Source organism: Vicugna pacos, chromosome 24, assembly GCF_048564905.1.
Source record: "Vicugna pacos chromosome 24, VicPac4, whole genome shotgun sequence".
NCBI classification, from domain to species: domain Eukaryota; kingdom Metazoa; phylum Chordata; class Mammalia; order Artiodactyla; family Camelidae; genus Vicugna; species Vicugna pacos.
Genome location: NC_133010.1, coordinates 24,649,347 through 24,673,495, shown reverse-complemented (window position 1 = coordinate 24,673,495; position 24,149 = coordinate 24,649,347). Strand labels below are relative to the sequence as shown.

At 40.3% G+C, this 24,149-nt stretch overlaps 1 protein-coding gene across 1 annotated transcript in view; it reads right to left on the bottom strand.

Annotated features, from left to right (window-relative positions):
- Positions 1-22,893, bottom strand: part of ARHGAP28 (Rho GTPase activating protein 28) — a 167,633-nt gene extending 144,740 nt beyond the window's left edge. The window contains exon 1 of the mRNA XM_072949228.1: positions 22,487-22,893. Within this exon, the coding sequence (XP_072805329.1) occupies positions 22,487-22,561 (75 nt within the window). The 5' untranslated portion in view covers positions 22,562-22,893. The remainder of the gene's footprint in view (positions 1-22,486) is intronic.
- Positions 22,894-24,149: the final 1,256 nt, after the last annotated feature.

Below are 24,149 nucleotides of genomic sequence, written 5' to 3'. Positions count from 1 at the left end.
CCTTCCTGCCAAGACCCCGACTGATACATATCCCCACGAGATCTGGGCAATATCCTGTAGGCAAAAGCATTAGTACATCTGCAGTTAACTGTGTGAGTACTCACTATGATGGATAAATACGATAAATAAATCATATCACTTCAGGTGCTTGGTTGCCAAATAATTCAGGTCTGAGCAAGTTTTACAGTTAAATAAGTTATGAAAAAGCTTCCAGATTTGAGAGCTTTTTGGATTTCAGGAAGGAAAGATATGGGATTCTGGATCTGGCAGAGTCTGTTTACATTTTTGGCATGCTGGGAACTACTGGGCTGGGGGATGACAGCACAAGACTGTGACGACTAACCGGGCAGCAGAGTCACCAGGGACACTCGGAAAGATTCTCCATCTGGGAACTGGGTTGATAAATTGTCCCTGTAGCAGACAGTGGATACTCAGGGCACAGAAATAGTATTTTCAGTTTATTTAGACTAGGGGCAATGGTAAAGGGAAAATTCTAGTTTGCCACACTGCATTGCTCTGGTTGTCACTACAGTTCCCAGCACTGGATGGAGAATGGGAGACCTGGGTGTCTGTACCAACCCTGCCACCAGCAGAACACTGGGACCCGAGCGAGTTGCTGAACTGCAGACCTGCTTCCTCAACGTAAAGAAAACAAAATAGCCCGTGTTTACTGAATACTTAACTTAATGTGCCTCGTTCTGTTCTAGGCATCAGAGCCCCATTCATAAAATGCTCACAGCAGCCCTCTGAGATAAGTATTGTTACAATCTTCATTTTACAGAGTAAAATGAACTGGCTATAGTAACTTGGCCAAGGTCAGTCAGGCTAGGATGTGCCAAAGCTCAGGTTCAAGCCCAGGGAGTCTGGCTCCCTTCATCCAGGCTCTTAAGTATTATAGCTCTTTTTCATAAAAGGTTTGCTAAGATTCAACATCCATTCCTCCTTTATAACGTAAAGAAATGGGTAGGGTTTATGTCTCTTTGAGGCAGCTTTCCATAAACCTATTTAGCTTATCAGAGGAAAGATATCACTAGCATATAATAATTATAAAATGTAATAAATGAAGAAATGCATGTATTTTCAAAGTACAACACTAAGATAGTTCAAAATTTATATATTTATGTATACATATATACAGTCATTAACTGCTCTTAGAATGTGCTGAAGGCTAATTCAGTATTTCATTCTGCCTTGTAAATCTGTCACTGGACTCACATACATAAGGCACTAGAGGGTAGTGACATATGTGACCTACAGATGCACAAGACTCTGCACTTTCCTAATAAACAGAGGAGGCAGAGTGGTAGACCAAACAGGGTCAGGCAGAGTTGAGCTTGAGTTTGAATTATGAATTTGCTACTTACTCTCTGTGTCAATTTTTCCGTTTTAATTTCCTATTTTGAAAAGTGCGGGATCTCCTCAGAGAGTTGACAGGAAGGTAAAATGAGACTGCATCTTGAAAACACCAGTCATGGTGCTAAGCATATCACAGATGCTCAGCAGAAGTGGGTTCCTTCTCCTTTTTTCACTATCCCCTGTCACTATCCTCTACCTCAGCCTTTCTAGAAGCATCACTGGAGTTCAACCCTCAAGACTAAACAATCTGATCTTTGGAATTCCAGAGGTGTTTCATAAAGTTTACTGAGGGAAGAGTCAGACTTAATTCACATAACGAAGCTTACCTGGGAAAGCCTCCCCAACTCTGGGTCCCCAGTGTAGGACACACAGCAGCAAGCATTAGGAAACATGGAGATACTTCAACATGTTCAACCCCATCAGGAAAGGCAAGAAAACAGCGCGTGTGTGCAAAACCTTAACACGGACAGAAGGAAAGTGTCTCTTGTGGCCATGGCTGCTTATCTGGCAAAACTGCTACCAGGAGAATCTCTGGTACCAGAGCAGGGAAACAGCTGCATCGGCATGAGTCTCTGCAGCCGCTGAGCCATTCCCACAGCAAGTCACACGGTCACCAGCCCTATCTTGCAGGAAATGAAAGCACAGTTCTTACCTATGAAGAGAAACTTCTTAACTCTGTCAAAACTCCATCTTAACACACATTCACCACTTCCCCAAAATCCTCTAGAAAGACTGGATAAAATTAGGGGGAATTAATGCAAAATTGGAGGAATTTCATTTATATAAAGAGAAAATACTTTAATGAAATAAGTATTTAGAAAATAATGAATAAATTCTTCATCATTGATTCAGCTAAATCTTGAATTTCTACCCTGAAATATTTTTAAAAACTGACTGGCACTAATTGAATTATACAAATTTATTTTCTGAATGCTCTCTAGAGAACACAATTTTTGACTACTCTGATTTTCCCATTGTTTTCTTAGCATCTCTTTTTTAAAAGATGTTAGGGCCTATTTTCCTTCAGTAACTGCTCTACGTTCTATCATCAGTTTGGTAATCAGGTTAAGCAAACTATGTCACCGTGAAAGCCTGTCAGCCAGGTCAAGACTTGTGCTATATATGTGCTGGACATAACTGAGCCACTAATGTGACTTAGCTAAATGACTTAAGTGACTTCTACAAATAAACTGAATCATTATTGATTAGAAATGCATCACTACTAATAGAGCCAGGCAGAGTGGGGGAAGGCAACAAACATGAAGCTCTGGTCTAAAAAGATTTCCACCATGGAATACTTTCTACATGTTTTGTGATTATACAAGGGCTTCATGTATCCATCCAGCCAGCCATCCATCCTAAGAACCTACAATCATCATTAGTACCTACAATGCTAAGCACCAAGAATGCAAAAATGATTAAGAATTTGGAAGCACAGTCAAGAGTAGCAGTGGGGTTGGACTAGTAGGTCACCACAGAACCCAGAAGAGGTAATGCTAGAGACAGGTCATAAAAGATGAATAACAACCGGCCAGCTCAGAAGTAGGAGAGGGCAGTTGTAAGGAATGAGAAGAAGGGAAATTCCAGTGAGAGATAACAGACTGAAAAAAAGGCACAGAGGAAAGAAACAATTAGGCATATACAGAGAAGCAACTTTAGCTTAGCTCTGCTGGAGAATCAAGCTAGAGATGAGGCTAAACACAGAGGTCAGGCACCAGGGGTCTGCTTGCCGAGTAAGGGATTCAAATGGGAAATCCACTGTAGGTTTCCAACAGGGTAGAACCAGGATCTACTTGTGTCTGTAGATCTACTTGTGTCCTCCCTGGGTTCTGCACAACCTGGTCCTCACTCAGCTCTTCTGACTTAACATCTCCTATGCTTCCCAACCTCCTTTGGAGAACAGTATACACTGAAACCTGGAAAGAAGAAAGCCAATTATAAATGGCCAGATGCTAAGTTCCAAACAGACTCCTAAGACAAACTCCAAGAGGATTTTAAACAGCTGTTGAGAGGAACTTCAGCTTCATAAATTTTGTAAGTGCCTCAGAGGAGAAGCTGAGGAAAGAACTCTATCAACCCCCTCTCTCTGCCACTAGCTCAATATTACAGACAACTTACTTACTTCATTAACAGTCATCCTGGACAGTACAGACCACCTGACCTGGAAAGTGCAGGAATGAGGACATAAGGTTTCCACCGAGCTGGTAAAGAAAGAACATAACAGTAAGATGCCCAGAGAGAGATGTGGCACGTGGGCCTACCAATGAGGAAGGAAGATTTATTATGAGTCCTTTGGTTGCAAACCACAAAAACATTTCTGATTCTGAAACAAGGAAGACAGTTTCAGAAAGGTCATGGGAATATCACAGGATTATGAAGGTCAAGCTGAAGAACAAGATGTGGGGCACGAATGAGAACACAATCTTCCAGAATACAGTCTTGCCTCAGAGCTTCTGATACAATTAACTACTTTTAACTATTCTCCCATTCTTGCTTCATTCTTCTCAGGACATAGAGTTCCAGAATACTGCATCAGATCGGCTGTGCCTAGGCTGAATGCTAACCTTTCATTTGGCAATCCCTGGGTGTTAAATGATCTAGTGACATGGCCTTCTGGGATCCTTTGCCTTCTGTAAAGGATCATGAGTGGTAAAGATATCCAAGAGCAGAGAAGGGGTTTCACAGAGTGAGGAAAAGAAAGAATACACTTGCTCATCTTGCAGTTTTGCCTAGATGTGGCTCCAAATAAGGACGGGGGGTGGAGGTGGGGAGGGTTTTATTTCCTGAAGTTTACAATCAAATCGACCTGTGATTTTGTGATGAGAATAGAAAGATTCAAATTCCATTCCTTTCAATAGGAAGATTCCATATTGACAAAGCAGTCCTCAAATGGGCTCAGATTACATCATTCATTAAGACTTACAGGATCTGAACTGAGTCACCTGGCTGTGGGGAAGTGAAACTGAAGGTATAATTTTAAAGTAAGTTTATCACGTATGGTTAAAGGATGGTGGAAGGAAGGCAGGGTTTGAAGCAGGACAGACAGATCAGTAAACTCTCTCTCTTCCATCTAGTGCCACAGGACTATGCGCCTTTACTTAATCTCTCTGGTGTCTGATTTTTCTCACCTGCAAAGTGAGGTTAACACCTACCATACAGGGTTGTTGGCTATGATTTAGAAAGGATGAGCTGTAAAATCAGTACATACATTATGTTCGATAAACGTTATGTTCTCTTTATTATGCTAAGCTTTCATGACATTGTTATTCTTCTTTGTTAGCGGTACCTATTTGAGGTTCCAGGGGAATTCAATAAACTCTATCCAACATTGTTAGTCAGATAATAAAGACGTTTCAATACACTCCAAAGCCTATAAATATTTCTGCAGAAAGGGTCATGATTGTAACTGAGCCATCCTTTGAAACTGAGAAGGCAAGGGAACACAGCAAGAAACTGACGTTTGTCTGTTAGTTGAAACATTATTTAGTGATGTACCTAGTTACTACTGATTATCATCCAGCTCAAAAAAGTCACAGAAAGCCTGACTGCCTTGGCATCACTAGGCCAGAATACTGGCATGGCCTCTGAAAAGGAAGTTCTGACTCACAGTGCTGGAATTCCAGATCAGTCATTTCTGGTTGGGTTCTCAGAAGGCTGCTAGCAGACTTACTATAGCATCTGCTACAAAGTATGCTTAAACAGCTACTTAATGAGTAAGAAGCTCCTTGTCCACTCAATCCTCACTTTCTACATCTGCATATGTGAGATGAAATTAAAGCTGCTACCTTAACTGTGCTTTTCTCAAAGAGGGGGGAGGACTCGAAAGTCATGGGAGAGCAGTGCTAGTGGGCCACACAAGTAGAGGGTAGGATGCTGTGTAACTTATGCCCCTGCTGTTGTGGGATGCAGCCCTGATAGAATGGCCTTGAATATAGGTGGCTAAATTAAATAACAGTTGTAATAAAACTTGTGTTGGAGGGAGATGATAATTCTGATCTCTCCTGTGTCACCTGCTATCCATGAGATGATATGTACACATAATATTTATTCGTATTTCTTCTTGATTCCTTCCTTTGGGTAATTACATTAAGTACCTTCACACAGGAACCCGTCTCAGGCCTTGTAGTTTGGACTGGGCATACCCAGCCCTCCTTACTCAGTGCTTGTCCCAAGACACAGGCCTGGATGGCAGGGATGGGTATATGGCCAAAACTGGGCTACTCCCCTGGGACCTCTGCCAAATCTTCATAAAAAGAATTTTTCATTCCCTGTAAGGGTAGTGCAGCCCTGCAGCTGCAAACAGCCATCTTGCTACCACAAAGCTTGTCTGATAAATCTTGAAGCCAAGGAGAAGCAAGCTGAGATGCTGGGGTGATTTTGAACCTCTTTTCTAAGGCACGCCTAAAGCAAATATTATCACTTCTTCTTCTACAGTTTAAGCTAGTGTGAGTTGGGCTCTTGTCACCTGCAACCAGAGAATAATAATAACAGCCAGCACTCACATGGCATTTAGTAGGTGCTACGTGCTGTGCTAGGCACCTGACTCACTCAATCCTCACAACAGCTCCACATGGTAGTACCACCATTATCATTCTCTTTACTTTGCAAGGGGAAATGGGAGCCCAGACTGGTTAACTCATCCAAGGTCACAGACCTAGAAAGAGGTGTAGGTGGGATTCAACCCAGGTAACCTGGCACAGAGTTCAGGAACTTTGCAACAACACCGTGCTGCCTCTTAACTGCTCAAATACTGTGAACCTGGACAAGTAACTCACCATCTCTAACCCTCCAACATAAGAACAAATATACAACATTTTATGAGAGGGGGCTCTGAGTAAATAGTAGTGATTGCAGTGTTTGTAATTATTCAGTACTTCATTCCATTCCGTTGATTCTGAGTGTTGCTTAATGGGTGGGAATAAACAAATTCATGTTTACAGTTTTGAGGATTTGGGATGAAAGTTGGGTTTTAAGAATCATGATGGTCTGTTCCCTAAAAACAAGTAACTGTTTTGTTCATTTCCACAAAGAATGGACCATCAGTGTGTACCTGATGACTTGATTGTGTCTGTCCCTGTCGCCATCACATGTGGGAATAAACAGTCACTTTAGGCTTGGCTATTTTTAAAAAATCCTCTCAAAGTGACCGAAAAGAGGCTGAAGATGATGAGATACTTGAGAAAGAATTATTATACCCTTAACCACAGTGCTTCAAAGATTTAGAATCCCTTTGTTCTGAATTCATTTCACGTGCTAATGGTGGAAAGGGGTATATTTCCTAAAGTAGATGAATTCTTCTTATCTACAGATCACAAATCTGATCCAAACGAAATACAATTCTAAAGGTAATTTGATTAGTAGCAATTTACCTTCAGGTAAACTACAGTCATTCAGAGTCTGCTTCTTTTGTAATTTTTCTTCCCTGCAGCTTCCCCCTTCTTATTTGGATCTGTTCTCTGCAGACAGAGGGCAAACTAGCCACTTCCCTCTTCTGGGTTGGTTTGTTCCTCCAGGCCTCCCTGGAGAAGAGGACTGCGCCCATTTCTAGGTGGAGCCACTTGGCTGTAGCTTTTGAAGGGAAAAACCACCCTGACTTACCTCCCTAAATATAAATTTCTTTCTGGGTTTTGAGGATACAAATATAACAAGATGATATTATAAAATGTACTCATATGCTTCCTTTTTCATATTTCCTCACATGATATTCTACCTTTTCAGCCAGAGGTTACAACTGCTTTAGTGTGGATTGTCCACAGGTGAATCACGAACACACAGAAGTGCAACCTGGTCTCAAGATGAGTGTATGACACAAAGAGATCAGAATTGTCCTCTCCCTCCAACACAAGTTTTATTACTACAACTATTACTTAATTTAGCCTTCCACTCCTGTCTTCAGAGCTATTCTAACAGGGATGCACCCCATAACTGCAGGGGCATACATCACACAGCATCCTATTCTCTACTTTTAAGGCCCACTGGCACTGCTCCACGACTTTTGAGTCTTTCTACTTTTTAGAGGAAGTCACAGCAAGATAACAGTCCTGTAGTTTCATTTTACATTTGCAGATGTAAAAACTGATACAAGCTGTTACAGCTGGAAGAGAGAAATGGCCAAAGCTTTACAGTTCAGATTTTGACTTTCGAGATTGGCTCCTTAAAGACATTCCAGATATATTAGTCAAGAAAACTAGGCTCCCATGACCAGAGCTTGGCACTTGAATTTCCTAAATTCTAAAACCTCCTCATTAATCTCAAAACCAAAGCCTGGGAGACTGAATGTGGAGATTTTTAAACCATGATGAGTAAGGCTACAGACCGTGACGTTAGAAGGGCAGCATTGCTTCCACACAAAGGGGACTTCAAATTTGCACAGCTTGGGAGAGACGGCAGAGAAAAGAGAACTATACTCAAGAGGGGCTATCCCATCTGCCCCTTTCTGGGTTAAATCCCTGGGATGCAGGGCAGTATGAGCGATAGGCTTGAGTCCTGGAGGACAGAGAAGCTTATGTGCCATTCCCACCTGAGACTCCGGGATGAGGCAATCCTGTGGAGGACTGGAGGCAATCCACACCTCCCAGACACCATCATAGAGGGCACGGAGGAGATCAATAATCTCCCATGTTCCCCAGTGAGAACTGACCAGCAAGCTCTGAGAGGAACCACTACAGCTGAGATGAAAAGAGCATGTGGCAGAGGGCCTCAGGGTTGACAGCCCAACCTGGGGAGTCAAAGAGTAGGTGTAGCCAGGCCACAGGAGATCCCAGGGCCAGCAAGATTGGAGGTGGGGTGTGAACAAGCATGGGAAAATGTCTGGAGCTCCCGACGTGCACTGCCTGTGTGGACAGAGTGAATACAGAGCTCCACCAGCAGTGGGGCAACACAGACAGCCCCTCTACCCCCCTACCAAAGGGAAAAGCAGATGAGCACAGTCTGGAGGACAGCACAAAAGCCCCCTAAAATTACGCAATGTCTCCTGTTCCCAGACACAATCTCAGGATCACAGAGGAGGAGGAGGAGCACCAGGGTATTTTCACCACAGAGGACAAGAACCATGATGAGAAGCTGTAATGTTAATGGACTGAGCTTAAATCATGAAATTAATAATTTCCTAAAAAAGATGTCTTTGACTCAGAAGACACTAAGTGTCCCTGAAGTAGTAGAACAGACTTGAGTTCAAGGATAGATGAGTAAAGGTACACTTTTTGCACATCTGACTTGTGGCTGCATTCAAAATGTAAAACCCACCGTATGAAGATGAATGCGATAAAATGTCTGCCTTAAAACCGTATCATGGAGGGATGCTATAAGGTGAGGCACTGAAGCTAGGAGTTCTCTGCCCTATAATTTTGCATATGATTGATCTTGACATTTTATGAATAAATATGTTTCATGCTTATAAATGGGGCCTGTGGGGGCTAAAGTGAGAATAGACAAAGCCTAGGGCCAGAAGAGCTAGTTATACTGCAGAAATATGATGCTGACTGAGAAAAACAACTGGAAAGCTCAGTAAAGGACAATCTACGCAATCACTAGGTTGAGGAAGATGCTTTATGAAAAGAAATATTTATATGATAAACCAGCCAAGAAATGCAAATACTGAGAGGGAACAGAATGAAGTCTATCTGTTTTTGTTTTTGTTTTTTTTTTTTAATATTGAAACCATCATAGACCATTACTCAATCTCACTCCAAAAGAAGTCAAAAAATGAGTTGGATAGCTGCAAAGTCTGATTCACTGTGGCAGTCTTCTTGACCCAATAAACCTCACATGATATCAGAAGTGACATGATCCCAGGCATTTGTATTTTATGTGCTAGGGAGATGGGCAAGGTTCACACAGCATGTTCATTGGTGCTGCCCAGGATATTTCCCAGAGATGGAGGATCTGTTTTCAGAAAAAAACCCAGTCAAGAAGGGATTTTCTTCCAAAACACCTTAAAATGAGACACTGAGAAAACCCATATGCAGTGTAGAAGGCGGCTCATCCCCCAGGGAAATCCCAGGCACAGAGACACTGTCCACATGGAGCAGCCTCAGGAAAGCTGCAAGAGCTGCAGCCTTGCATGCACTCCTAGGGCAGACAAGACAAGTCCCATGATTCAGGATAGGCTTTGGGCAAAAAGCCATAAGAAATGGCTTTGCTTTGTACCCAGAACCTTGAAGCAAGAAGCAGACAACTCAGGACAGAACAGATTCCAAGTTCTTATGGCAACAATCTGGCATGTAGCAGAAGAGGTGGCTGGGGCCAGCAAGGCCATTCAATCACAATAGAAAGCACTGTCATAATTCCTCGGCAAGGAAGAAACAGACACTTGCATAAAAACACACTCTGTTTCCTTTATAGTTACTTTTACATGTTCTAAATTGTAAGAGGTCTTATTACAGAGCATGGGTTTAGTCATTTCCAACAAATGCTTTTGATGTTTCCATAAAAACCTAAGTTAAATATGCCCCTCTGCATGGATCCTGACTGGTTATTAAAATCAAGATTCTGGTAAAGAGCGGCAAGGACTGGTTTCTGATGAGTGTGCTACATGGGCTGTACTTTCCTATGCTTCCACAGCTCCTGTCCCCTATCATTTTTCCAAGCTGTACAACCTCATGGTGGTTTTCAATCTCTCCTGATTCTCAGCTGGGGGATGTGATTTCCCACACACACCCCCTCCTAATTCTGCGTGTAAGACCCCCACAATTGTGCCAGAGGTGTGCTGGAGCTGATTTGTACTGGCTCACAAAAGACAATTATTACATTTTTAGGAAATTTGTGAGCCAATTGCTAGTCACAGCTGTTCTTAAAATTGAATTGTATAAATTTACAATTAAATACTTAAACAAAAATAAGAAATGCTTTCTAATTATTTTGTTACATCTTACTATTTTTTATGCCTTTAAGGCTATTTACATCTAGTGTTCCTCTATGGTGGAAAAACAACGTTAACGGTGTGCTACTGTGAATCTCTTCACAATTCTCCTTTCAGTGACATGATGTCTATAGCTTGGAAGTGGCCTTGGGGAGGGGTATTTACACCAAGGGAATCAGCAAAATACTGTAAAAGAGGGCTTAACTGTTTTGTTGATTGCCTAGAATTAAAAGAGTGAAGAAGAAAGTGTTCATGATATAGATTAATCTTAAAAGTACGCAGTATCCATAGCCATTACATTGTAAGTAACACAAATAAATGAGGAAATAAATATGCTTCTATTATTCAAAAACCATTCTCTGATTCAGCAAAGTAACTCATGTCATCTACAAGCGTGAAGTTCCAACCCATGTCTTGACTGTTTCACTGCTGCCTTGCTGGTTAACATAAATGCAAATAATAGCCAACATTCAAGTCCAAACTATACTCATTCATCAATTGCTACCATAGGTTACCAAGAGATATAAGGAAGGGTTCAGCACCCCCCAAAAATCATTAAAAGCATTTTATGAGGATCAGTTGGCTGTATGGAGTTTACAATAAGGCATAGTATATTTATTATTATTTATAAATTGTGTGGTAAACACCATATATATAAAATTTATAATAAACTTTAATGTAGAACACACCCATTCTCTTCCAGAGAGACAGCTGTCAGTCATCAGCACACCACTAGCTGTGCCTCACTCTCATCTAGGAAGCGAGGGATTGGTCCAGTTTTGTTGTTGTTGTTGTTGTTGTTGTTGTTGTTGTTGTTGTTGGGTTTTTGTTTTTTTTTTTTTGGTTAGTTTTGTTTTTACTCTTAGAGAAGACAGACATCTCTCTTTATTCAGAAATGTCCAATTTCATATCTCTATACCTATTGGCCCTTTGTTGTTTTCTATAGTGTTGAAAGGAGCTTGACTTAAGGGCTACTACAAGGAAAGAGAAGGCAACTAATTATCATTCTACTTTCTTCACAATTAAAAGTGGCTTTTTAAAAATGAGTATGTACACAGGATATTACCTGTGCTACTCAGGCTGACTCCAAAAGTTTCAGTGTGGCTTTGAAATTATTTTTGAGTTTGAAAAAAAATTGTGGTGTTTGAAAGAAAATAACAGCTTATTTATTTACTACTTTTTAAGAAAACAATATTGCAGTGGTTAAAGGTATGGACCCGAGTACCAGAATATCTGCATTTTAAATCTAAATCTGCAAACTGCCAACTCTGTTATCTGTTTAGATAACCTCTCTGTACTTTAGTTTCTCCATCTATGAAATGAACATGAGAAGACAATCTACTGCATAGGGCTGTTGTAATAATTAGATTCGTCAATATGTGTGAAGTATCTAACACAGTGCCTGGCACACAACAGAAGTTTTGCCATTTCATTACCACTACGATCACTACAACTGTGGTTGCAGCACAGTGTAGGCAGTTTGCTGACTTACAGATATTAAACTGTACAGAGCCCTGATCTTAGATTTACTCTGGGGCAGAAAAACTGACTTACCAAAGATCACACAACTTTTAGCATTAGAACCCAAAACAGGTGTCACATCTCCTGATATGTTCTCTTGTTAAGCTTCATGGCTTCTTTCTGAGCTACACTGCAGTATTTATCTTAACCAGTTAATTAGTCAACTTCCAGGAGCTATGTGGCTCTTACATGAAAAAGAACGCTCTTATCTAAGTGTATTAGGATGCTTGACAGGTGCACTGTCCAATATGGTGCCATGTGTGACCAGTGAGCATTCGATGTGTGACTAGGATGTTTAAGAACTGCAGTAAGCATAAAGCACACGCTGGATTTTGAAGACTTCACGTGAAAATAAAATGTTAAATGAGCATTTTTATACCAGTTACAAGTTTAAATTATAATATTTTGAATAGATTGGGTTAAATATATTATTAAAATTAATTTCACCTATTGCTTTTTACTTACTGTGGCTTCTAGAAAACTTAAAATTACGTACATGGCTCACAAGTGTGGCCTGCATTATATTTATATAGGACAATTCTATACAAGATTAACCTTCATGTCCAAATTTGAAAGCTGAAAATATTGCTTTGTTTAATAATCAGCAAGTGTTCTCTGCTTCGTTTAATGGTATAAGCATCCACCTAGCCATCCAAGCTAGAAATCTAAGAGGTATGGTTGACTCTTCCCTCTTCAGAGGAGTACTGCCCACAGACAGAATTTTGGGGGTTCACAGGTGGAAACGTAAGCCCACTTCCAGTAGATGCCTAAAGGAGACATATGTGAAAGCCAGCAACGATGCCATAGCAGAACCTTTGTAAAATGTAACCTGACTATAGTCTGTACACTTGAAGGCAGATCACATCAGAGACAAAGTTATATTGCTATATAATTTACTCTTGTGGTTAGCAATTAATTTGAGAAAATGGCCCAACGATAAGGATGGTTCTTGTACTTTGTGGCTAAACCATACTCCTCTCATCAACTGCATCCCATACCCCTGATAACTAGCACTGCCTAAAGATAAAAATACATTGAAGTTCATTTAAATGCAAGGGATTAGTGATAGGGGTGTTCTTCTGCTGTGTGGGAGTACTCAATGAAAAAAATGTCTTTGCAAGTCCTAGTCATGTAGATGTTACAAGAATGGAAGAGGTGAACAAAATTCTTTAAGCCATTAAGACAGATATAAGGTATCCCCAAGCAAAGGAGAAATTCTCTTGATCTTGGGAATTAAAAAAGGGAATATAAGTTGTCTTGTAAGAAAATATTAGAGCAAAGGGGAAATTTTTAAGCAGTGGGGAAAAATCCATTGAGAACTATAAACAACCAATAATTCAATCAACATTTTAAGAAAAAGAAATACAAAATCAATTCTCCCACTCTTAAGACAAAAATATAATAAACATGTACTTCAGTTCAGTATTCAGGGTAGACAAAGGGAAAGAAAGAAAAGACCATCACCTCAGGCTTACTCCAATGATTATTTCTATAATGACAGCAACCAATATGGTACATTTTCTTGAATCACTCCAGTTTCAAATATGCTGTATTATTGTCCAGATACATTCATTTGTATGTATCACATGTTCTGACTTTTGGTTTAGAAAATGCTGTCATCAAACCTACTGGTATCCAGTCCTCAGGTTCACTCCTGTTGTAGTCCCAGGTCCTCCCCCTAACCCGTATCTGGACGCCCTGTAGTTCCCCTGTCGTTTCCATCTCCACTTCCCCCACACCCAGACAACCCTCAGCTCTCATCTGTTTTGGCTCTGTAACCTTACCTTCCTTCTCACTGAGACAGCCACAATTCCCAACCTGACCAGCCTTCAGACTTCCAGCCTGAAGTGCTCTCCAGCCTATAAATTCCATCCCACCCTCCACCTCAACTGGACAAAATCAGTTTGCTTGGCTCTGTGCCTTGAACTCCCTAATATCCCTTGGCAGTATTTTGGCCACAAGTTCCCTTTCCACAAACCTCAACTAAAAAAACATATTTTAGGTACTTACCTTTAGTCATCCAACTACCTTTAGTTCCTCCCTCTCTGAAAGGGTCTCTCACAGTGCAGTTAAGATGAAGAAATAGTGATAGTAAAAGCAGTTCAAGTTCTCAAATGTTTACCAAGCATCCATTGTATGTGCCAGGTAAGCACTGGCTGGTAGGGGATGGAACTGACACACCTCAAATCAGTAAGACATCCTTTGCTCTCAAAGCCCTTAGAATTGAATGGGTAGGGGACATGGGTGAAAACTTAACTAGGATATAAGAGTGATTCTTAAATGAGATAAGCTAGCTTCACTGGCAGAGTGAGTTTTAGAGGGAAAGGATGAATAGGGAAACATGCTTGCCTCTCTCTATTGTGAGCACAAAAGGGGAAGCAATTGCTTCTGACCAGAAGACTGGCAAAGTCTTGGTGGCAGAAATGGCTTTTGGACTAGACCTGGAAGGTAAGCAGGTTTTCAATAGTGGCCAAAGAGAGAAAGCACAGGAGAATGTTCTTGGCGTCCCTGCCTATGTCGTGGCCCTCTGGGATCTATCTGGCTGCTCTCACTCACTTTCCAGGGGGAAGTGCATTACTTTGCTAGGGCTGCTGTAACAAGTACCACAAACTGAATGACTTAAACAGTAGAAATGTATTGTCTTATGGTTCCAGAGGCCAGAATTCCTGGGTCAAGTTTCCTAGCAGGGTTGGTTCCTTCTGAGGGCTGCGAGGGAGAATTCATTCATGCCTCCTGCTAGCTTCTGGCAGTTTGCTAGCCATCTTGTCATTCTATGACTTGTAGAATCATTACCCTGATCTCTGCTTTCATCGTCACAAGTTTTATTTTTCCCTGTGTACATGTCATTCTTCAGATTTCCCCTTTTTATAAAGAAATCAATCACTGCACTAAGTATGATATTAGTATATATACACACACATTTAGAAATGGACAGTTATAAAGTAAGGAAATGGATTCTTCTGTATGGTTTGTGAAAATCACTCTAAATTTACCATACATATTATGTAGATAAATTAGAAAGATTTCTTGTAGCACAATGGCATTTTCATATTTACAGATTCTTTTTGGTGGAATATTGGTCTTTCTCAAATTCTTCACCTCAAATCCCACAGCACCTTGAAGAAACATCTCAAGTTTCATGTTTTTTGTTTTTTATTTTCTTTAAAGTTTCATGTTTTTAGATTCTCTATATCTGGGCAATGCCTACAGATTTCAAGTCCACAAATGACTTGTTTTCTTCCCATGAGAGGTAAACGAACAAAGGGAACAGATAATGCATTATAGTACAAACAGGATCCAAATAAAAATATTAGAGAGCTTGGCTCCTGAACAAGTGATAAAAGGTTTAATGCCATCTACTCTTACTGTAAGTTCCGTTCAGAGGATATTCAGTTTAAAAGGGAGGAAAGCAAGAGAGGGTATTTTCCTCTTTTCATTTTGGTAATAAGAGTTGTATTGAAAAGGAGTCATAATGGTAGTAATACTTTAGATTTTCATAGTGCTTTAGAATTTTCAAAGAATTCTCAAATATTTTATTTCACTTGACTACAACAGCCCTACTTGGTGGGCAAAACAAGGGCAATGACCTCCATTTTATAGATAAAGACACTGAGAGCAGAGAGTTTAAGGGGTCTCCCAATGTGACCCAGCTAATAAATAATAAGAAACACAAACCTTCAGACCAGCTTTTTGTTAGCCTTTGGGAACAGCACATACCTCCCCAACATCAAAACTAAATTGACTTATGAAGCACTTCACCAAGAATCTGTTGCAAAAGATGTTCAGGCCAAATGTTCAACAGCTGTTTCAGGCCAAAATGCTTATTAGTTATTAATCAAAGTGTTCCTGATAGAGCTATATATTACTTCATGAATGGCTGCCAAACATCACATGTAAACAATGAACTACAAAAAAAATAAGCCACCACAAGACCACATCATTCATCCAAGGTATTAAAATATAATTAAATGTATTCATCGATTCAACAAATGAGCTGAATGCTGAGCAACTACCATGAGCTATACATTGGGCTACATACTAGGGGTACAATAATGAGCCAAAGTGAAGTCATCCCACCTTTATGGAGCTGGCTGACTGGCACGTGTCGCGTGTGTGTGCCTGGACATACACATGAACGTAAGTATATGATTACAAAATGTGCTATGAAAGAAAATTGCGACAGGAAGACCTCTTCTAAGCAGATAGGCTGGAATAATCAGGAAAGTCCTTTCTAAGGAAGTGATGTATGAGCTGAGATTCAAAGTATGTGGATGAGTTAACAAGGACCAATGTTGTGGTGGGGGAGGGTGCAGTAAAGAGGAAAAGAATACCAGGCAGAATAAATAGAGTGTGTAATGGCCTCAAGTTGGGAGGGAGCATAGCACATCTTAGAATACGGAAGAACTGTCTATAACAGCCATTCTACTTTCTCTCCTGTTTCTCTTTTTAATGCTGTTCTCTTAGGTTTCCACCTCCACCACTCCACTCAAACTGTCAGCAATGACCACCACATTGCAAATCCAACAGACACTTCTCTGTTATCTTATTCACTCACTCACTGGCATTCAAACTGGTAATCATCTCTGCTCCCTCTTGAGAAAGCTGGTAACAATCTCTAGGTTCACCTTCTCAGTCTTCTTTACTCGCTTTTCTTCTTTTGCTTGAGTTTTTTGTATTGGAGCCACCTGGCATAAGCTTTGATCCTGGGCCCTTTGCTTTTCTGTATCTACATCTTTAAGAGATGTCACCCAGTCCCATAGCCTTAAACTCATTATGTTGTCAATTTCAAATACATACCTCTAGACTTCACGTTTCTACTGAGATTCAGATTCATATATAATTGCCTTGGGCCTCTCAAAGTTATGGGAAAAAAGTGGATTCCCATCCCCTCAAAACTGCTCATCTTCTGTGGTATATTTATACAATGGAATACTATTCAGCCATAAAAACCAACAACATAACGCCATTTGCAGCAACATAGATGTTGCTGGAGAATGTCATTCTAAGTGAAGTAAGCCAGAAAGAGAAAGAAAAATACCATATGAGATCGCTCATATGTGGCATCTAAAAAAAAAAAAAAAACCATAAATACGACATAGAAACAGACTCATAGACATAGACTACAAACTTGTGGTTGCCAAGGGGGCAGGGGGTGGGAAGGGACAGACTGGGATTTCAATATGTAGACTAGATAAACAAGATTATACTGTATAGCACAGGGAAATATATACAAGATCTTGTGGTAGCTCACAGAGGAAAAAAATGTGACAATGAATATATGTATGTTCATGTGTAACTGAAAAATTGTGCTCTACACTGGATTTGACACAAAATTGTAAAATGATTATAACTCAATAAAAAATGTAAAAAAAAGAAGAGAAAAAAACAAACAAGATACTTTAATGAATCTTAGATATAATATTAAATAATACATTTAAATCTTAAAAAAAAAAACTGCTCATCTTCTAGTCTCCATCTTAGTAAATTAGGGACTCATCCCTCATTCTTCTCTTCCCCTTACTCTACCCCCACATAAATATATTAGCAAGTTTCTATCTCCAAAATACATCCTATAATCATTCACTTTCTCCACCTTTATTACCATCACCCTAATCCAACCAACCAAGCCCAGACGAGTCTGCATATTCCCTCACTAGTCTGTTGCCACTCTTCCCTCTTTAAATTCAACTCAACATAGTAAATCGTATGTTCCTTTCAAAATGCAATTCAGATCACTTCACTGCCCTTCTTGAAATTCTCCAAGGGCTTTCTTTTTCACTGGGAATAAAATCCAAACTCCTTAATCTAGCCTACAAGCCTTTCATAATCTAGTCCAAGCTCATTTCTTTAACCTCATCTCCTTTTACACTTTTCATCTTTCTTTCACACTGTGGTAAGCAGAATAATGCCTCTCTCCTCCAGATATCCACATCCTAATCCCTGGAACCTGTGAATACATTATCTTATATGCCTAAGTGGATGTGGGGTTGCAGATGAAATTAAGATTGCTAATCAACTGACCTTGAAGTGCGACAATTATCTTGGATTATCGGGGTGGTCAAATGTAATCAGAAGGGTTCCTGAAAGTAGGATAGAGAGGCAGAAGAATCAGAGTCAGGGAATGAGATATGACTGAAGAAGCAAGGTCATCAACATGATACTGTGTAAGAAAGACTCAACCCATGTTGCTTTGAAGATGGAGACAGAGGACCATGAGCCAAGGAGTGTGAGCAGTCTCTAGAAGCTAGAAAAGGCAAAGAAATGTATTCTCCCCTAAAGTGTCTAGAAAGGACTACACCTTGATTTTAGCCCACTGAGACCCATTTCAGGCTTCTGATTTCCAGAACTGTAAAGAAAGTAAATTTCTTTTGTTTTAAGCCACTAAATTTCTGGTAATTTTTACACAGTAATAGAAACCTAATATACTACCTCACTATGGACCAGACACATTGGCCTATTTCATGAACAAATTCGTTTCACCCTCAGAGCTTTTATTTTTATGGTCATCACTACATGGAATGCTCTGTTCCCATACATTAACATAACTGACCTGGCCCGTTGTCATTCTGAGCTCCACTTCACAGAGTGGTCTTCCCTGACGACTCAATTCTAAGTAGCTAGTTATCACTTTTTTTCTACCTCGTTATATTTTATTTTCTTTGTAGCAATTTTACCATCTGAAACTATCCCTGACATTTATTGGTATGGCTGCCTGTAGCTTAATTCCCTACTCTAGAATGTAACTTCCACAAGAATAGGGTCTCTGACCTTGTTCACTGCCGTATCCTTGGTACCTGAACAGTATTTGACACAAGGTACATACTTAATCAGAAATGTTGACCAGTGAATAACTGAAACCCACTATAGGTGGAACATAGAGTACTGGAGAGAAGGGTGTAAGAAGAAGCTGGAAAAGTGAACAGAGGCAGATCAAATGGTATCTTAGAGTCCTTGTTAAGACCCTGAGCTTTATCTTAAGTACAATGAGATGCCATGGAAAAACTGTAGGCAGGGGAGTAATGTATTTGTAGTTCTGATTTTAAAAGATTATTTGGTGACAGACTGGAGTGAGGGCAATGGTAGATGTGAATGTAAGGAGGACAGATAAGAAGAATGCTGCTGGGTAGCTTAGGCAAAAAATGATGGTAAACTTGGACTTGGATAGTAACACTGAAAAAGCTAATGTATTAGAGATATAATTGGAATTAAAACGAACAAGATTAGGTGACAGATTGAGATATAAGGAGTTCAAATGAGTAGAGCTCAAGAATGACTTCCAGATTTATATTCTAAGCAGTTTAGAAGACTATAATGCCAATTTCTAAGATGGGAAAAGAAGAAGGATCAGGCCTGAGTGTGTACATTAACGGGAACGATCTGAAGCTCAGTTTCAGTTTTGTTAAATTTGCATTGTCCTCAAGACATAAAATTGGAGACATGTACAGCTAAATTTTGATCCAGGAACTCAGATTAGAAGCAATGGTGGCACATAGTGTGTTCTGAAGGAAAAAACACTCAAAGCCATGGGAATGGATGAAATCATCTAAGGAAGGAGCATCATGAAAAAGAGTTCAGAATCTTGCAAGTTCTCCTGTACTGAGAAGACTTATCAATGTTCCTCACTGCAACAAGAAAGCTGACCAAGGTCCAGCTGGAAAGATGCCTGTTTTACTTTGAGAATTTGTTTAGGCCATGCAAACTACCATGGATGGGATTCTCTCTTTTCCACTCTTCTCTGCATTTAGGCAAGGAAGGAGCAGGCAAAGGAGACTGACAAAGAGCCATTAAGAAGGTTGAGGGAAATCAGGAGAATTTCATTTCACAGAATCTATAATAATACCCCAAATTAAAAGAACAGATAGGAGAATAGTGATTTGTGTGGGATAAATGACTCCTCCCTTATCAGAGCATTATGAAACCAAAGCCTCTCATTTTATTCTAAATTTTTGCATTGGATGAAAATTTAGGGAGTATCTATCTCAAGGAAATGTTAATTCTTTTTTTTTTTTAATTAAAGTATAGTCAGTTACAATGTGTCGATTTCTGGTGTACAGCACAATGTCCCAGTCATGCATATACATACATACATTTGTTTACATATTCATTTTCATTAAAGGTTATTACAAGATATTGAATGTAGTTCCCTCTGCCATAAAGAAAAAAAATTGTTTTCTTAATCTATTTTTATATATAGTGGTTAACCTTTGCAAATCTCAAACTCCCAAATTTATCCCTTCCTACTCCCTTTCCCCTAGTAACCATAAAATTGTTTACTATGTCTATGAGTCTGTTTCTGTTTTATAGCTGAGTTCATTAGTGTACTTTTTTTTTCTTTTTCTTTTTTTTTTAGATTCTACATATGAGTGATATCATTTGGTATTTTTCTTTCTCTTTCTGGCTTACTTCACTTAGAATAACAATCTCCAAGTCCATCCATGTTGCTGCAAATGGCATTATTTTATTCTTTTTTATGGCTGAGTAGCATTCCATTGTATAACTATACCACAACTTCTTTATTCAGTCATCTGTCAACGGACATTTAGGTTGCCTCCATGTCTTGGCTATTGTATATAGTGCTGCTATGAACATTGGGGTGCATGTATCTTTTCAAATTAGAGTTCCCTCCAGACACATGACCAGGAGTGGGATTGCTGGATCATATAGTAAGTCTATTTTTAGTTTTTTGAGGAATCTCCACACTGTTTTCCATAATGCATACACCAAACTACATTCCCACTACCAGTGTAGGAGAGTTCCCTTTTCTTTATACCCTCTCCAGCATTTATCACTTATGGACTTTTGAATGATGGCCATTGTGACTAATGTGAGGTGATACTTCATTGCAGTTTTGATTTGCATTTCTCTGATAATTAGCGATATTGAACATTTTTTCATGTGCCTATTGGCCATTTGTATGTCTTCATTGGAGAACTGCTTGTTTAGTTGTTGTGCCCATTTCTGGATTGGGTTGTTTGTCATTCAGTTACATGAGCTATTTATATATTTTGGAAATTAAAACTTTGTCAGTCACATCTCTTGCAAATATTTTCTCATTTTGTAGCTTGTCATTTTGTTTTACTTACGGTTTCCTTTGCTGTGAAAAAGCTTGTAAGTTTTAATTAGCTACCATTTGAAAGTGAGAGGATGGAAAAAGATATTTTACATAAATGGAAATGACAAGAAAGCAGGAGTATCAATACTGATAGAGGACAAAACAGACTTTAAAACAAAGGCCATAAAGAAAGACAAAAAAGAACACTATATAATGATTAAAGGAGCAAAATAAGATAAGGATATTACATTCATTAACATATGCACCCAATATAGGAACACCTAAATACATAAAGTAAATACTAACATACATAAAGGGAGAAAACTGATGGGAACACAATCATAGTAGGAGACTTTTAACACCCCATTAACATCATTGGACAGAATTTCCAGACAGAAAATCAGTAAGGTAATGGTGATACTAAATGATTCAATGGAACAGTTGGAGTTAGTTGATATTTTTCCCCCAAAACAGAATATACATTCTTTTCAAGTGCGCATGGAACATTCTCTGTGATAGATCATATACGAGGGCACTAAAGAAGCCTCAACAAATTTAAGAGGATAGAAATTATTTCAAGCATCTCTTCTGACCACTATGCCATGAAACTAGAAATCAACCACAGAAAAACAAAGGAGAAAAAATGACACCATGGATATTAAACAACATGCTACTAAAACAAACAAACAAAAATTACCAATGGGTCAACGATGAAATCAAAGAAGAAATTAAAAAATACTTTGCGACAAATGACAATAAAAACACAACCACACAAAATCTATGGGATGCAGCAAAAATAGTCCTAAGAGGGAAGTTCATAATACAGGCCTTCCTCAAAAAACAAGAACAATCTCAAGTAAACAACCTATCACCTAAAAAAATTAGAAAAAGAAGAGCAAACAAAATCTAAAGTCAGCAGAAGGAAACAAAAATAATCAAGGAAACATAATTCTTGATGCAATTAGTTTTCCTATAACAATATTATCAAAGAGGTAATTTGTCAAAGAACCCCCATCTCTAGGTGTCTGTTACAAGCAGCAGCCAAATTCAAGCCTCCAATCTGTCTCACTGTGAAGGTGAGATGGCACCTCCCAATTTTCTATCCAGAGGTTCAAAAAGTGGGGACCTTGGGGTTCCCAAGACCCTTTCAGGAAGCCTGCAAAGCCACAATTATTTTCATAATAATACCAAGATGTTATTATCTTTCCCTCTCTCATTCTCTCTGGGTTATACAGTGAAGTTTTCCAGAGACTTTATGACATGGGTATCAGACTGTTTAAAGAGACAGGACACATTAAAGTAATTCGAAAAAAATGTAAAACACCACCACGCTTTTTTTGTTTGGTAGAGTTATTTTTCACAAACCTGTTAACATATAAGGAGTTCGTTACTGCTGTGTTTTAAATAAACTGAAATAAAAAGTTCCCCCGTTTTAATTTCTGCCAGTAAAGATTAACAGATGAAACCCATATGAACGGAAACTCTTTCAGGGTCCTCAGTAATTTTTAGCTGAGTGAAGAAGTCCTGGAGCTAGAAGCACTGCCCTAAAAGGCCCGAAAAGGGGTCTGAAAACTGGGACAAAAGACAGCAGGCTCCCCAACCCCTCCCCCTGGCTAGCAAAGGCTCATCGTGCTGGAGCTTTGGGGTGCTCTCTCCCAAAGCCCCTGGTTCTTCCTGGGTTTGAGTCCAGATCTCACCTCAAAGCCTCGCCTGCCCGGAGCCTGGTCAGCCTCTCGGCGCCTCAGCCCCGCTTCGTCCCGGGCCTCCAGCATCGGCCCAGCCTAGGTCTCAGCACACGCATGACTCCGGGTCACTGCTGCGGGGAGACGTGGGGAGCAATCACCCGGAACCTCCGCGGGCCGAGCCCAGCCGCTCGCCGCACCGCGTCTCAGGAGTCACAGGAGCCGCCGTTTCCCTCGAGGGCCGGCCGGCCTCGCCCGACGCCGGGAAGGCCTTTTTGGATTTCTGAAGGAATGCTGGGCACTTTCATGGTTCTCTCAAGCCCTTCCCTCTCCTCAAAGCGGGAAAACACGCAGCAAAGTTCTTCAAGACTTCGACTTCGGGGTTCATGTGCCGAAGCCTTTGCGATGCTGGAGCCGCACGACACGTCGTCCCTCAGGTGCGTCAGGTGCTAATGGCGAACTCTGAGTCTGCGCAGTAGAAGCGGAACCATCTCCCGACACCCTCTCCTGGTGGCTGCGCATGCGCGGGCCTCGGGCAGGAGCAGGGCAACCTCGAGAGAAGGCGGGGTCAGCAAACTGGGTTGCATCCAACGCTGATCAGCTTTGATTGATAAGGGCTGGAAGTATATTTTTTGTTTCGGTTCTGTTTTTAGAGGATAGAAATGTGTTTTAAGATTTTAAAACAAATACACTAAGGAGCAGAACACCACATGTATGTATAAATAATAATTTGAAAAAGAGTAGAACCAGCCTACCCCACCTAGTGAGGATTGTGAAGAGATAGGACTGGAGGTAGAGAAGCGTAATCAATATCATATTCACTGGTTTCCTGGTTGGAGGATTCAGCCAACTATAGATTAAAAATATCTGGAAAGAAAATTCCAGAAAGTTCCAAAAAGCAAAACCTGAATTTGCACCAGCAACTATTTAACATAGTACTTACAATTGTTGGAATAGCATTTACGTTATATTAGCATTGTAAGTAATCTAGAGCTGATTTAAAATATACGAGAGGATGTACATAAGTTATGTAGATTATATGCAAATACTGTGCCATTTAATATAAGGGACTTGGGCATTCTAGGATTTTTGTAGCCACAGGGGTCCTGGAATCAAGGTTCCCCCCCCCCCCTCGCCGTATATGGTTCCACTGTATTTAGTTCAACTTCTGCCAAGGAAACCCTGGAACTGCCTGAGGCCAGGCCATCTGGTGCCCACTCTGTCAACATCTGAGTGAGCACCCACCTTCTCCTGTCCTGAGAAGCCACAAAGCAGTGTGTGGTCCAGCAGGAAAGATTCCTCTCTGCACTTAGAGACTTTTCTCCATCCTTGGACCACCGTGGGTGGAACGCTGGATGCCTCAGTGGCAGCGGTGGTGTGAAACAGAAACTCCTTACAACCTTGACATGGTTGGGAATTAAAGGACCCAGCTCAAGATGTACCATCCCTCCCTATCCCCAAGCCCAAGCCAGAACACTGGTGAAACCCCCTCCTTCTTAGTGTCAGGGGCTTGATTCCAGAAGGTCATGACCCAGAGGATTTGATCACAGGCCAAAGAAAGACCTTTAAGTTCAAAGGTGCTAGTCAGGGGAGGACTGATCAGTAAGCTCCAAGAACTTGAGTTTAAAGGGAGTGGAAACCTTTAGTAACTCTCAGAGCAAAAGGTGCTCTGTCTCAC